The following is a 15,225-nucleotide window of genomic DNA, read 5'->3' as shown; positions in this document are numbered from 1 at the left end:
TCGTATAAGAATAGGAACCCTCGATCAAGGTTTCTCAAATCCTCGATCAGGTCAAGTCCCTACCTGCACAACACAGTGCTTTGATATGTAATCTATTCCTCTACTGAGAAACCATGGTTTATTCCTTGATGATGCTGGAAGGGTTAGGTGGGGACGTGATGATGGTGTAATGGGGAGACATAGCTCAAACGTTAGGACCAAATGGGCAGCCCCTTGGCACCTTCAATTCTGCAACTTTTGCCCTCTTCCTCCATGCCCACAAACATGTATATTACGACTAGCATACACATACATTTTTAGTTAAGTTGATTATTGTTTTTTATAACAAGAAGATGATGATTACTCTTCAACGAGGTTAAATGAGTCGAGCTCGAGCTTATACTTAGTTAATTGAGTTGAACTAGAGCTTGTCTGGTAAAGTTTGAGTCAAGCTAAGCAATATGCAAACACAACTGGAAAATGAAAAAGTTGTTTTTCCATTTAGGAAAACACAAGCTAAGCTAAGCAATATATCGATTCAAACGATTTAACCGATCAAAATTTCGAGTGCAGTGAACATTTAGGAAAGAAAAATGCAGTTATAGGAAATATGGGAATTTGCTGGGTTAACGAATGCAAACTGGTCACATAGAAAAGGGAAAAATGGCGGGGACGGTCGCCGACGGCCCACGAGCTTATGCCTCCGTCTCTCTCTTTCCCTCGCCCTCGTAGTCTTTTCCTTCTATGCATCCCACGAGTTTCACGCCCTTCTCTGCACTCCAACCGGAGATTGCAGACATGCAATTCCGTACTGAAATCTTTCGATATCCCCATAAATACCCTGATCGGAGGGAGTGTGTTGGCTCTACTGTGGGGACTCGCAGAGGGAGATTAAGCCGCCATGGCGTCGATGCACGGCCCTCCCGAGGTCGCCATGGAGCTCCACGCCCTGAATCGGGCGAAGCTCGTCCATTCCTTTCGCCAGAAGCTGAAGGCCTGCTCCCGCTCGCTCTATGGTTTTATCCTCCTTCAGGTTTTCTCAATCTCGACGGCAACTCTCGTCGCCTTCCTCTGTTTTTTTGTTCCGTATTGCCCAGATATTTTTTCTTTTTTTGCTGCTAGTGATTCCGAGTCGACGGTGATGAATCTTGATGACCATTTCCGGGGATCCTTTTTTTTTTTTTTTGCTGCTGAACTATTCTTTCTAGTGATTCCGAGTTGACGGCAATGAATCTTGATGACCATTTTCGCTTAGATTGTGATGATTCTTGAGAAATTATCAGCGACTGGCATCGCGGCTGATACATGTTTCCTCTCAATGCGCCTGGGTTGCGTCATACGTAATTTCTTTGCAGTGCCTCTGAATCATGTGACGATTCTTGAGAACTTATCAGGGATTGGTGTCGCGGCTGATACACGTTTCCTCTCAATGCGCCTGGGTTGCGTCATACGTAATTTCTTCGCAGTGCCTCTGGATCAGAGTTTCACCTTGAAATTTGGACACTATAAGCCGGTTGATCTTGGTCGCGGTTTGGCTTAGGGGGTTTAAGTGAAAGGTTGCAGTGGTTACCGTTCTTTTCTGTTACTCCAGGGATTAGTTTGAAACTAGCAGGTGTCCACAGAGGGATTCAGGGGGTATGCCATTTCTGCTGGTGTGGTTATTCGAGGAGGGATTTTTTTTTTTTTAAGTTGAGGTGCCTTATGATTTTTGTTTTTTTTTTTAATTTTATATATTGGCACGCTTATGCGTAGCGAAATAAAAAACCATTGTACTTCTCTCGTCGCTATCCTGTTTGGTGATTGTAAAACGAGATATATACTCATAGCATCTTGATTCTTTCTTATATGGAGTCCTCCTACATGTTATTGATTGGAGCAAAGTTGTGCAAATTTAAATGCTCAACTGATGTTCAATTTGTTTCATGTTCGATGAGTCTCCTTTCTTATTTGAAACTTGATGACTCTTTTATCGGTTTATGTTATGCTCTTCGGGTTACAACGTCTTCTATTTGTCATGCTTGGCTTTTTGAGCTTTCTTAAAGAACATTAATTATGGCAAGTTATTCATGGGCTTTTGTAGGGAGGGACGGAGCAAACTCGGTACTGTTCTGATCATGTTATCCTTTTCAGGTGACCTTGGCTACCAGTCTCTTTTCCACTGTTCTTTCTCGAGGCAATATTTTCTTGTTTTTATTGGTATTAATTCTAAAACATTTGCTTGGGGATATTTCTACACATGAAGCTTGTATACTAGGTAAAAAGGAAAAAGCCTCTTAGTTTTCTGAACTCCCCTCTGGCAGTTAGGAGAAGTTGGAAATGTGCACTACGGCATGTAACTGATGTTTGATATTACTCCGATTTTCGATGAACTGATACATCTAAATTACTCTCTTTGTCTAGGGAATTAACAATTTTGTTGCTGGTGCAAAACCTTCTATGAACATCTTATAGTATAGAATGCATAAATGTAGTGACATTTTTTTATTAAAATTTTTTGTGTGCTAATCTTCTCATATGCCCTTTGGTGGTGCAAAAAATTCCATGAACATCCTCTAGTACAGAATGTATAAATCCATTATTAATTTACAACAATATCTTTTGGTTTGGTCCCAAGCAATGCAAAGCACATGTGGTATTTTGGAAATGGGAAGCTTATAGGAGCAAAACCACCAGCCTCCTACCCAACCATCTGCATGCACAAAAACGAGGAAGTTCATTAGCTTATACCATTGATGGTGGGAGGTTAACTTTATGATAATTCTTAAAGGGTAGATTGCATCTAAGAGGAGGCATTTTTATTTTTCTAGATGTCATTGTTAAGACCAAACCTGATGAAATATTGATTCCACTCATGAACAAATTGTCTTGGATTGATTCCACTCATGAACAAATTTTCTTGGATCTGGTTGGGAGTTATGAATGAAATGGTCCTGGTCTGGCTTTCTTCGTGGTGGACCTAATAAGCTACCTGAATCTGAATTTGCATCCCTGTGTGGATAGATGGGGGCCAACCTTCCTCAGGCCTTTACGAGTTTGATTCCACTTGTTAAGGAAGAAGGCTTTACAGAAAATCACTGACATGCTATTTTTTACTTTGACCATTATGATTATTATTTGCATTATTTTGAGGGAAAGAGAATATCTTGCATTGGTCCAAATTCTAAGCAGTATATGATGCCTTTTTTCCTTTTTATCAGGCAGGAAAGCTATTTTGCGTATCTCTTTGGAGTGAGGGAACCTGGTTTTTATGGAGCTATCGTAAGTGTTTATGTCTGGTTGTGGTAAAGACGTATCATTATCAATAATTTGAAACCTCTTCAAATTAAACTACTTTTTTTAATCGTGAAAATGATTTTTATAAGTTGCTTACTCTTGCTTGCAAGTTCTCTATTTCTCTTTTCTTGCAATCTCACCAGTTTCAAGCACAAAGAAGATCCTGTGTGTGAAGAAGGCATTTGACTTTTGAGAACCGCCAAAAACATGGAAATATTGGCCATTATGTTTCCCTTCATGTCGGAAAATTTTGACCCACGTTGGGCTCATTTTCTAGAAAAATAATCCTTGTGCTGATTTTCTGGTCCGAAGCTTTGTAAAATCTTTTGTTCTATATGTAACACATAGGTGCCCCATCCTATCTTGTCAAAAACTCTTTTGAAGTTTCACTTTGGTAAAAATACTGCAATTTTAGCTTTTTCTTATAGAAGGTGAGCTTCATGAGCTACCAGAATATGCAATTATTCTTCCTCATGTAGCATGCTTGTTAAAGAGAATAATTTTGGGTAAGCACTTCACAAACAGTTTCATATACATCCCCATTTCAAACAGTTTGGTATGAGTTGCATGTATTTTTATAAGTAACAATAAAAAATAAATTATCAATTTATCAGTACATCACAATGATCTGTATTGTTAGATCATTGTTTTTCCATCTTTTTTCCATGTTTTGGTAACCATTGCTTCAGACGTTCATTTTCCAGTAGTATGTTTATCTTCTTGGTCATTGCACTAATGCTTTCATTAGCTTTCCGGAGGTGTGTTGTTAACAGGTTTTATGTAACACCCCAAAAATTGAGTACCGCATTGAAGATTGTGAGGAGATCTTCAAGGGCTTATAAAGGGGTTATTAAATAGATGGTTGCCCTGGTTTCTAGCCTTTTTAGGGTTGGAGCCGAAACTGCTAGGGGGCAGGTTGGGATCCGCCGAACCAGGGGCCCGAGCCTACAAGTGGGTCTAGTTGTTACAGTGGTATCAGAGTCGGTTCAATACTTAGACCTGGGGTCCTACACGCGTGGACGCGTGTGCCTTAAGGGGAGTGGATTGTAACACTAAAAAAATTTAATCCCGTGTTGAATATTGTGAGGGATTTTCAAGGGCTTATAAAGGGGGTTATTAAATAGATGGCTGTCATGGTTCCTAGCCTTTTTGAGGTTGCAGCCGAAATTGCTAGGAGGCGGGTTGAGATCTGCCGAATCAGGGGCCCGAGCCCAAGAGTGGGTTTGGTTGTTACATTTTAAATCACAAAGGAGTCCACAATGTTTCTTTGAAAGCAAATTTAGTTGTTTGTCTTTTTAACTCCTCTTAGTGTTTAGTGCTTCTATGGAAATATGTGCATTTCAAAGTTTTCTTGATTTACCTTGTGAACACAACCAAATTAGACAAGTTGACTGGTAGTCTTCCTGACACCTCAAGGATGTCTCGACTGGAAAATCCTTTCTTTTCGCTCCACGGTTGACGGATGAGTATGCTGTTTGGCTGGGGAAGATAAAACCTTTATCTGCTTATAAGGTGATCCTAAATTTTGTCTGTTTTTCCTTCTGTCATGTTTCTAAGCTTGTGTATGGACATTGCCTAAGATTGTTGACTATAATTATTTATTCTAATGCAGGAAAGATATATGGTAAGCTCAGTGTGCTATGCTGATGAAATTGGTCCAGTATTGAAAAATCATTATCGAGGACCTGACAAACCAATGCTATATCTTTTGTATGGGTTGAACACTGATAGCAATCAGTTTTCAAAGCCTGCAGAATTTGAGGTTTGCTTTCTAAATTTATACTATGCTTGTTCATTTGGTTTGGTTTTTTGCATCACATTGTGTCAGTCAAAAGGTCCCTTTGCTCTTACTCATTTTACAGATGGTTTATTGTATTGTGGCTTTGCGGAATTTCTACAGTTAACCTGTCACACTTCTGAAATGAAATCTTAATTGGGCTTTAGTTGCATGATGCTAATTTTTGTTGCTAAATCTGTCTCTCTTTTTTTCTTTTCTTAATATAGCAAAAACTTTATCTACCATTACCATAACACAGTGTTGGCACTTATAGGTAGACTACTAGTGCTATTAGGAGATATAAAATTTATTTTATTTTGCAACTACTTGGTTGTGCTTCTGCCATCTTAGATGGGTTATTATTGCAACCTAATTTACGGCATGGCCTAATATGCTTGGCTACTAAAAAAAAGATACATTTGAGGATCATGTTATCTGTACTTTGACGTTTATCATGGTGTGAAAAATATTTAACATTCTTCTTGGAGTATGATTAAAGATTGGTTGATAGCCTATCCAACATTGAAATAGATGCTGAGCAGACTTCAAGTTCATAACTAAAAGATTTAAGGAACACTCTGTTGATTGTATGGATGAACGCACAGAACACTTCAATACATGACTCATGGAACTGAAGTTGGTAGATAATATCACAATCATCATCATGCTGATTTTTGCAATTGTTTAGTTGTTAAAAAAAGAAAATAGTGATCCATGTGGAAGGACAACAGTTTAAGGAAGAACATGAATATTATTTCTTCTGACTGATGCTTGGGGTAGCAATGGAATATGTAAGGCAGAAAATAGCAAAAAATTCTAGTATTGTAAGGACTTTTCATTAATGAGACAGAGTTATACCGCAGACACAGTGAACTTTAACTAAAGAAATGCCATTAAAATAGTAGTTCTAACTTCTGATTTTGTGCTTTCCCAAAAAAGAATCAAGGAAACTGGATTTTAGGTAACGAAATTTTCATTAAGAATTAATAATTTTAGTCCGTCCAAGCAAGCACATTAGGGAACACCTAGATAGCTCATCATTGAGGAGTTGACATAACCTGAAAACCCTGCCAATGTCAATGCACACTCTCTTATCAAATCCTAAGAGCTGCATATATTGGTTAGGAGAAGCTGAATACCAGCACATTACTTGTTGAATTTCTAGAATTGTACTATGGCATGTAGTATGAGTGTCATGGATTGACCTTCCTTATATAAGGGTTTACCCACTATGTAAACATATTAGACATCGGTTCAACATCTATAACCTTCTATATGTGCACATAAACTAAATAATGAAAGAATGTAGAGAATGTTTTTTTTTTTCCCTTTCTTTTATGGCATGAAAAGGTATTCATATGCATGAATAACATGAACGCTCTCAAAACACCCCTCCTTTATGTTAGGATTTGCAGACAGTGCTTTTCATTTGGCTGCTCTTAGAATATGAAAACTTCAATTTTCTTTCCTATGCCAATACTATTTCCTTTAGAACTGGACTTTGGTATTTCCTTCAATAGATTGATTGGCTTCTTTCTAGAAAATCTTTGGTTTTTCTTAATGATAAATGTACGTAATTATATTTATCTTGAGGTAATATTCTTTACTTTGCATATTACAGGGTATTGTGAATTTTCAGACTGATCTGGACACACTGCACCCTATTCTCTCAGAAGGTCGTGTTTTTAAATCTGAGTTAGAACTCAGTCTCATTAAATATGCAAATGAAATAAGCTCCACAGCGCATATAGAGGTATTCATGCTTTTTAAGAGTGTGCACATGCAAAATGATTGCATTTATGCACTTTCCTGTTATGTTCTACTATTCTTAGTATCTGCTGCTAGTTTATCGGGTTTTGCTTGAGCCATGAATTTCTGAATCAAACGAGTAGTTAATTATTATGTACTGAGTTATCCATTCTTTTTGCGAATGATGCTTAGGATTGTGTTTCATTGAACAATGGGCATTTTGGAATTATCTACTGAATCCATTGTATGTTAATTTGTGTTTTGTTTTTATTTCTTTCAAATGAGGTTTAAGGGTTACTATCAAACGTCATAGTGTTTATCTTGTGGTGCTTATGTCTTTCTGCCAGGTTATGCAAAAGACTAAAGTGGGGTTGAAGGAATACCAGCTGGAAATGATCTTTCTTCATCATATCTATATGCATGGTGGTTGTAGACATTGTGCCTACACTTGTATATGTGCTACAGGGGAAAACAGGTAATACTGTCTTATAACTATGCCATATTGCTTCTGGTTTCACCTGATGGAGATGATGGGGCATTCAAGCTGGGGAGCTGTGTAACCAAAAATAATTTTTTTTGCTTTATGTTGGCTGAAATATGTTTGATCTTGTAAACTATATTCTTATTCAAGCTACTGTTTGTTGAGGGGAGTTATCTTCACACTTACGAGAATTTGACAGTCTGATTTATTAGTAAGATATTATGCATGGATTCAAGTTGTGACTTGAAATTTTCTGTTTTTGCTTGTAGTGCAATCATTCACTATGGACATGCTGCTGCTCCAAATGATCGGGTATCTGATTGCTGAAGTTTCTCTCCTTTCTTTTGTTTTTCACCTTCTAAGGCCAGTAAATTCATTCATCCAGAGTTGCAGTAGGAAGAATTTAGTGGCTTTACCTTCCTTCTTTCTTTTCTTAAGTAATTAGGTGATGAGCGAACAGTTGTATTCGAATAACCGATTTGTTAATTTTCTACTACTTATTTCCATAAGTAATATTATTACTTATTTTCATGAGTAAAATCATTATAAAAAAATATACTTTGTAAATAACTGCAAAAGCAATGGAACTATGGAGGGCATTATAATTCGAAAAGCTTTGAACAGTATTTGTGACACATTGAGATCAGGTAGAATACTAACTTTAGAATCTTGAGGTGCATTTAGACCCTCAACTCAAAGAAGAGAGTGAGGTTTTATCAAGGTTTTCTGGCCTACCTCCTCAGGCTAGAAAACCATGATGGTAGACCAGCTTTTGAATCCGTGGCCTTGGATATTGGAAGATTCTGAGATTCTGCCTTTGCAATATTGTAGTACAGCATGCCTTGAATCATTGCATTGGATTCACTGGCATGTCACACTGGATCAGACTATATTCACAAAATCCTTCCGTCATACTTCCTGGTAGGTCCATGGTACCTCATCATATCTGAGAAGAATTTGTGGCAAAGAATGGCTCGGAAACAAAAAAAAGGACAAATGTTTAGATTGGATCACTAGGGTATTGCTTCATATGTTGCTACCATACCTGTCCAAAATTTTGGGCTTTTGGGCAACTCATGGAGCTGACGCACATTAATATTTGAGGCTATTTTGGTTACTTCCTGCGGTCCGAACATGATAGTGCAGAGTCTGCTGAAATAGGCTGATAGGAATGAAAGGGACCTGTTAGATATCATTGAACATGCTTTTGGGAGCTGAAGGACAATCATCTGGCATGCTATACATAATAATAATAATAATAACATATAAAGAGGAACAAAATTATTATGGAATATAGGTGCCCAAGCAACTGAGGGTTACTCTGTGATTTCTGAAATGGCTTTATGCCCCTACATGGTTATTTAGTTTCTTTCCAAATTCATACCCCAACTTGGCTTCCTATTTCTAGGTACCAAATAGGACAACTCAACATGCTCTCTTAATGGGTAGTATAGTATCCATTTTGATTTTTCATCAGACCATTGTCAATACTTCATGGTAATATTTCTTTGCTAAAGCAATGAACTTTTTGAACAAGTGAAAATAAAACACCTTCTTTCTCATATACCTGAGAGCATGGAGAACAGTGTCATAGTAATAAAGCAGTGCATGGAAATTGAAGGCATCAAAACTGGAGTATTGATCTAAAGCAAATTCCACTTGTTTCATATGAGATTATTGTGTACATACTACATATCCACAATCTTTTTCGAGTTTTCCAGAATACTCTTGTATGTCACACGTCTATTAAAAAAATCTCTCTTCTAAGTGCAGCGTTATACACTTGGCATCAAGACTTGCTTTGTTGCTGTTATTTTAGTTGATTTTTTTTTTGCGCTGATAATTGATTAACATTCTTGAACTGTAGACAATAGAAGATGGTGATATGGCGTTGATGGATATGGGTGCAGAATACCATTTTTATGCTTCTGATATTTCATGTTCCTTCCCTGTAAGTAATCATGATCCTTCTTTGTTTCCATGGTGTCTAGTTTCCTCCACGATTTATGTAAATCTGTTGAAAACTCTATCCTTTCCAATGAAATTTGATGTGATACATGTCCCTAATACTGATATTATACTCTGATTTAATAAAATCTTGAAGTCCTTTCCTTTTGTTCTAGTTTCTTTTCCTCTTGGGTATGATCTGACAGGCTGAATGTTTGTTTCATATAGCCAATGATGTTGAGCAATTCCTCACTTCAGAATATATCCACATTGTTTATTCACTACCAGCTATGGGAGTTCACCTGCGAACTTGGAAGTAATCACACACACACACCCTAGTTGTTGAGACAGCCTTGACTTCTGACTCTGTTTATCTCTTCATTGAATGCTCAATATTGAGCATTAATGAGAAGAAGTCAGGTTGCTAGGAATGACAGAACTTAAGTTCGAGTTTCCACACAAACACACACACACACACACATATTCCTGCACACAGTCCTCTTTGTATGTGTATGTGTTCATTTGAGTCCATCCAGGCCTTTGTACAGAGAGAAATTTTAAGGTCTTGGGAGCGCAAGTTTTACACTTTTGCTTTTTTGGTCTCCAAACTTCCCTATGTTTTGCCCTATTCCTTCTCGTTTCTCTCTCTCTCTCTTGTATGCAATTCTTTTGCTTTCTCATTGAAGGACTTATATGAAAAAGATTATCTTTTGAAACTGGAAGCCTCTTCAGTCCTCCCCTTCCAGCATGCACACTTTTATAAACACCCATGCTCAGAAAATTTAGAGGAATCATGGGGTTTGGCCTGGGATTGTTCCTCTATCTTCTCCATCTGTGCTGGCATTTTCCCTGGACTCCCATAACCTGAACTTAATAGTTGACGCACAACTTTCTTTTCTTGTAAGAGCTAAGTATATGGTTTCTGCATATGCTGGTAAACTACTTCATTTTTGACATTCTCATGAATTAGGGCCTGCTGCTTATTCTTTCATTTGACCATCTTCCTATGACAGATGGCTTGATATGACTGGAAATTGAAATGGCTGTAAGCTTAGTTGCCTGAGCTTGGCTTCAGGCTAGTTTGTTAAGTGATACATAAGCTTAACAGTTTAGAACGTCTTACAAATGTGTAGATATTGTGTCTGACTACCTTTATGTTGTCCGATTGTCTTTGAGAACATGGTATCTGGAATTAACTATGAATCTAGTCTTGTGAAAATTATGGTAGTTCCTTGATATGACTTATGGGTTTCATTTTATTTTAATAGTGTAATTCTGTGAATTTGGTTGGATTGCCTTTGCATGATTTATTTATTTTAATGGTTTACTTCTATGAGACATATGTACTTAATTGTAGTGTTAGCATGAATAATGAAGTGACTTCCTTTTCATGTTGCAGGTAAATGGGAAATTTACTGATGATCAGAAGCTGATCTACAATGCAAGTATTTAGATTTCCTTTTCTCTTCTAGATTTCTTTAGTGCGGCCACAGATGTTTGAGAACATTCTGATGCTTTGGCAAAACTGAAGAAATACAACAAATTTTGTTGTTATTTTAATATTGAGGATGTGAGCAATTCCCAAGGTGGCATATGGAATTTCAGGACAGTTTGAAAATTTGTCTTCACTTAAAAAATTTACTTGATACTTGATAGTTGATAGTACCATATCATTTAAAATATATTGGTCCATTGGATCTAATAGATGCTTCTTTGTGACAACCTTTTTTTTATTCAGGAGTGATTTTACTCTTTGCTTTCGTTCTCATAAATGGAGCCTCTGTTGATTAACAGGCTGTCTTGAAGGCACACGATGCAGTTATATCTGTCTTGAAGCCTGGGTTAAACTTGATTGACATGCACAAGTAAGGATTCTGTAAAATGTATCGAAATGGGCTTGTGAAAACAGATTTTATTTCAAATTTATTTTCCTGCATTTCTTGCAAAGCTCCTAAGTGATACCATCATAAGAAATTGTTACACTGGACATTATACCTTTTGGCATCCACTGTAGATTTTGGTCTGTTGGATGGTGGAGCACATGTAAAAATATTTTGCAGATTTTAGTGTATTTTTGGCATTATTTTTATCTTATCCTTTTGTGGTTCAGAAACTGTTCAGTTCAGAAATATCACAGTAATGACTTCCTGTTTTTCGGTGGTGAAGTTTCTAAGTTGTCGAAATGTCCTCTTTGTGCTTTAGCAATCTATTCTTTGATGTTACACACTTACAAGTAGTGGAAGCTCCCCATCAAGGAAAAAGAACCTTGATAATTTCAAAACTGATATTTTTTTCATCTGTGTTTGTCAGATTGGCAGAGAAGCAGATTTTAGAGGCTCTTAAAGCTGGGAGTGTTCTTACTGGGTATGGTTTTCTGGAACACGTGAATTACTAGATCCCTTATAACAATGGTTTGTGAAAGCAAATATTCGTTTTCAGTGAAGTTGATGATATGATGGAAGCAAGGTTGGGCGCTATCTTTATGCCTCATGGTGTGGGACATTTTCTTGGCATTGATGCACATGATCCTGGAGGTTATCCAAAGGTTACTACTCCCATTGCCTTCCATCTTGTTTATTGTCCATTTAGTAGTTAACTTGATATTATTTGTGAGATACTAAGCGCTCCTGGGCCATCTTAAAGCATTGCTGGTGGATCCAGTCTGACCATGGATATGACAAACTTTGTCAGGGGACAGAGAGGCCAACTGAACCAGGATTAAAGGCATTGCGGGCAACTAGAGAACTCAAAGAAGGGATGGTGAGTGGCATGTATCAGTACAGATACATAGTGTTTCAAGCACGCCTAGTACTAAAATTATGCCTAGTGTCTATCATGTAACAGGAAAAATAAATATTAAAATACCTGGATTCTTATGGTGCTTATGTCGGGGAACTTACTTTGAATTGGCCTGGGTTTTCTTTTCTGTGTTTCAAGAAGCACGTTTTATCTCTCACACCGCTACCAATTGCAGTATGACATGCTTTGTCCTCCTTTATCTCTAACTTCCCGTTTCAAGATGATTCCCTGGAGAGATGGAGTGGTGCTTTTTTCCTGCTGCTTGTTGTGGAGGACTGATACTACTCAATTGATAGCATTCACCTTATTTTCAAAGAACTTAAACAAATGTTTTATGAATGTGACTTCTGGACTATGTTTATTATTGTTGTCATTGAAACATAGATTTCGGGTGCTGTTCGTTTCAGCATTTGCAGAAGTGGTCTCTTTTGTTTGAGAAAGGGGCTTTGGGTTTCTGTTTTTCTATCTATGCCTTCTTTCGTAGCTAGAGATTCTTGTAATGCAGCTAACTAATTATTATTTTTTTACTTGTGTACAGGTTATAGCATTACAGCCAGGGTGTTACTTTAATGATGCTCTTCTCAACCCAGCTTTACAAAAACCAGACCAGTCAAAATTTTTCAATCAAGATGTGATTGCTCGATTTAAAAAATTTGGTGGTGTTCGCATCGAAAGTAATGTGGTACGAATCATATTTCCAGTTGTTAATATTGTTCTTCTGATCCAGCATGTGCTTGTAAAGGCCTTGAAATATTCTTAGGCACATGATAACACTTTGATTTTTTAGTGATAGCTGGCCCATACATAACCGAAGGATGCAAGGGACTTTCCAAGAGTCTCAGTTCCAAGAATTGCATGATAAATGCCGTCAATGCATAGGACTATGGAGGAACTTAAGTGAAGTACTCCATATATAAAGTATGGGAAGGTGTACATGTTGATTGATGGGGTAATGAAGGAGTACATGTTGATTGAGGGGTTTTATTATTGCTGGTGCTTTTCTAGATTGCTTTGCCATTTGATGGCTTGAACCAGAAAATTTTGTACCACATTTGGTGGGTTAATCAAACTAATTGTCACTGGGTTGGAAGCCCACTGAAAGTGAATAATCAAGACAGGCGTCCATATCTGACTGGATATAGAATCATGCTTGACCTTCTGACACCTTAAGTTCTTCATGACCAAATTTCATGAATTTCATGACCTGCCAATCATTTTTGGGTCCTAGTCTGACACCTTAGAGGATTTTCGATTGCATTGAATTTCATGACCTGCCAATCATTTTTGGGTCCTAGTCTGAATTGACTTACAGTTTATTCTAATAAATATTTGCATTTGTTTCAGCACATCACGTCAAATGGATGTGAGAATTTCACAGATGTTCCAAGGCAGACTTGGGAAATAGAGGCAGTAATGGCAGGTTCATCTTGGCCTCTAGATAGTGAAACAATTCAGAAATACCAGAGTAATGTAGAAGTGAACACTTCTGCTTCAGCTGAAACTAATGCAGCAACAGATTTAACAGAGACTACTGAAAATGGTGCCAATAATTCGTCGGCAACAACCACCGAGGATGGTGCCAGTAGTTCGTTGGCAACAGCCACTGGAAATGGTACCACAATTTCGTCGGCAACAGCCACTGCCGTGGACTCAGCTCAGCAAAGTGCCTTGACCACTTGAAATGGTCACTTGCTCCAAAGGCCAGGTCCTATGGGGCTCAGCACTTTTCAGAAACAAGATTTCAACCAGCAGAGTCATTTGGATGTCCTAGCAGAGACATGTTCCAATCAAAATGCCTGGAGTATCAGTATGTTGATTTTGCTAGACTGTTGGAAGAGGAAAAAAAATTGTTATCTTGCATAGGAAGCACCTCGTTTGTAAGGTCCTAAAGGGGTTGGGTCAAGGGTTTTCCTTTCAGGGCTGAACTAAAATCAGACAGTCTTTACTTAGGTTGTCTGAATCCGATCTGTTTACACACCTACTGCTTGTGTTGTAAGCTTGATCCATGTATCATTTGTAAGGGTGTTAGCAGAAATTTGGAGTTTGCGTAGAGGCAAGTGTTCAACTTGACAACCCAATTCCATGACTCGCTGGGCTACCAATCTTGAAGTCAAGTGGGAGTTTTTTACACACACAACACCCGTCTCCGTTTTTCATAAGCAATGCCTTTGGGCTTGACCCTATGAAGAAAAGAGAGAAAAAAACAGTGGATGATTTTAGTTGCGCTACCCCATCTAATCACCCAGTGCTCATGAGTGCTTCAGTTTGTTCGATGGGGGCCAACTTTTAAACGTTTGGAAGTTCGTCTGTGCCTCGGAAATTTTAAAATTCAGAACGTTTACTTCTTATTACAGGGTAAGAGTTGGGCCTCAAGAATTCCACACAAATTAAGGTGAAATTAAGGTCACACCAGACAACTGATTGTGTTGCACAACAATTTTAGACCATACATGTTTTGTTAAGGTTGTCAGTTTAATAAGTATACTGATAGCCACATGAAATGCTCTTGTAGTCAAAAGACAACAACAAAGTGAAACGGTTGGCAATCTGATCTCTACTCATGAAGGCGCGATGGAGACATTTTTTTTGGTGAATTGTCAAGAAATAGCTTTCACGTGATACCTTTTCCTTTGCTTATTTTTCCTCAGTTTTTCGTGTGGCTAAGCTTCTCCTCGCATGCCGTTCAGGAACTTCTTTCTCGACCTCCACTCCATGCATATGGTCGCCAACCATAGCTTGGCTCACGCCTACGCTGTCATGCGGTGCGTCCTTGCGACTTTTATTTATGGGAGTGGTTTTCCAGCGTTTGCGTCCCTTATAACGTTTGTTAACTCGTGGAAGAGCTTCATATGTCTGTAATAGAGGCGCATGTTTCTAATAACCGTTAAAGAGTAAAAAATTTATAGTGACCATCATATTTAGATTAAGTATGAATGTCAGCCTTGTTATATTATTGGATTAAACAAATAATTTTCTATAAGAAACCACCTTTCCTATTCGAACAAGTTTTCTGTTTTATATTTCTATGCTAACATGGCTTTAAATTTCCAAAATGTCAAACGGGCACGTTATCTACCTGGATTAAATTCCTAAGTAGTAAAAAGTAATTGGTTTGACACTACAAGCTACATGTATAATTAATATTTAATCTTTTTCGTCTAAAATACAATATGGAACGAGAAAAGAGACAAAAAGTCACGGTTTCTTGTATGCAAAGCAA

The 15,225-nt window shown here is 37.8% G+C and overlaps 1 protein-coding gene across 1 annotated transcript; it reads left to right on the top strand.

Moving 5' to 3' along the window:
- The first annotated feature begins 672 nt into the window (after positions 1 to 672).
- On the top strand, positions 673 to 14,055 carry LOC116251157 (uncharacterized). The gene is made up of 16 exons (XM_031625257.2): positions 673 to 1,012; positions 2,060 to 2,109; positions 3,177 to 3,237; positions 4,669 to 4,764; positions 4,865 to 5,014; positions 6,651 to 6,782; positions 7,126 to 7,253; positions 7,529 to 7,571; positions 9,127 to 9,210; positions 10,606 to 10,647; positions 11,001 to 11,071; positions 11,517 to 11,570; positions 11,646 to 11,751; positions 11,898 to 11,966; positions 12,544 to 12,687; positions 13,350 to 14,055. Exons 1-16 carry the CDS (start codon positions 881 to 883, stop codon positions 13,683 to 13,685), a joined length of 1,698 nt encoding a protein of 565 aa, XP_031481117.1. The 5' UTR covers positions 673 to 880; the 3' UTR covers positions 13,686 to 14,055.
- The last annotated feature ends 1,170 nt before the right edge of the window (positions 14,056 to 15,225 follow it).

Source organism: Nymphaea colorata, chromosome 3, assembly GCF_008831285.2.
Source record: "Nymphaea colorata isolate Beijing-Zhang1983 chromosome 3, ASM883128v2, whole genome shotgun sequence".
Lineage (NCBI taxonomy): Eukaryota > Viridiplantae > Streptophyta > Magnoliopsida > Nymphaeales > Nymphaeaceae > Nymphaea > Nymphaea colorata.
This window is presented reverse-complemented; position numbering and strand designations above follow the sequence as displayed.

Coding starts and splice junctions, on each gene's coding strand:
- LOC116251157 (XM_031625257.2), top strand. CDS start 881: ATGGCGTCGATGCACGGCCCTCCCGAGGTCGCCATGGAGCTCCACGCC. Junction 6,783..7,125: donor GCTCCACAGCGCATATAGAG/GTATTCATGCTT, acceptor TCTTTCTGCCAG/GTTATGCAAAAGACTAAAGT. Junction 10,648..11,000: donor ATCAGAAGCTGATCTACAAT/GCAAGTATTTAG, acceptor GTTGATTAACAG/GCTGTCTTGAAGGCACACGA.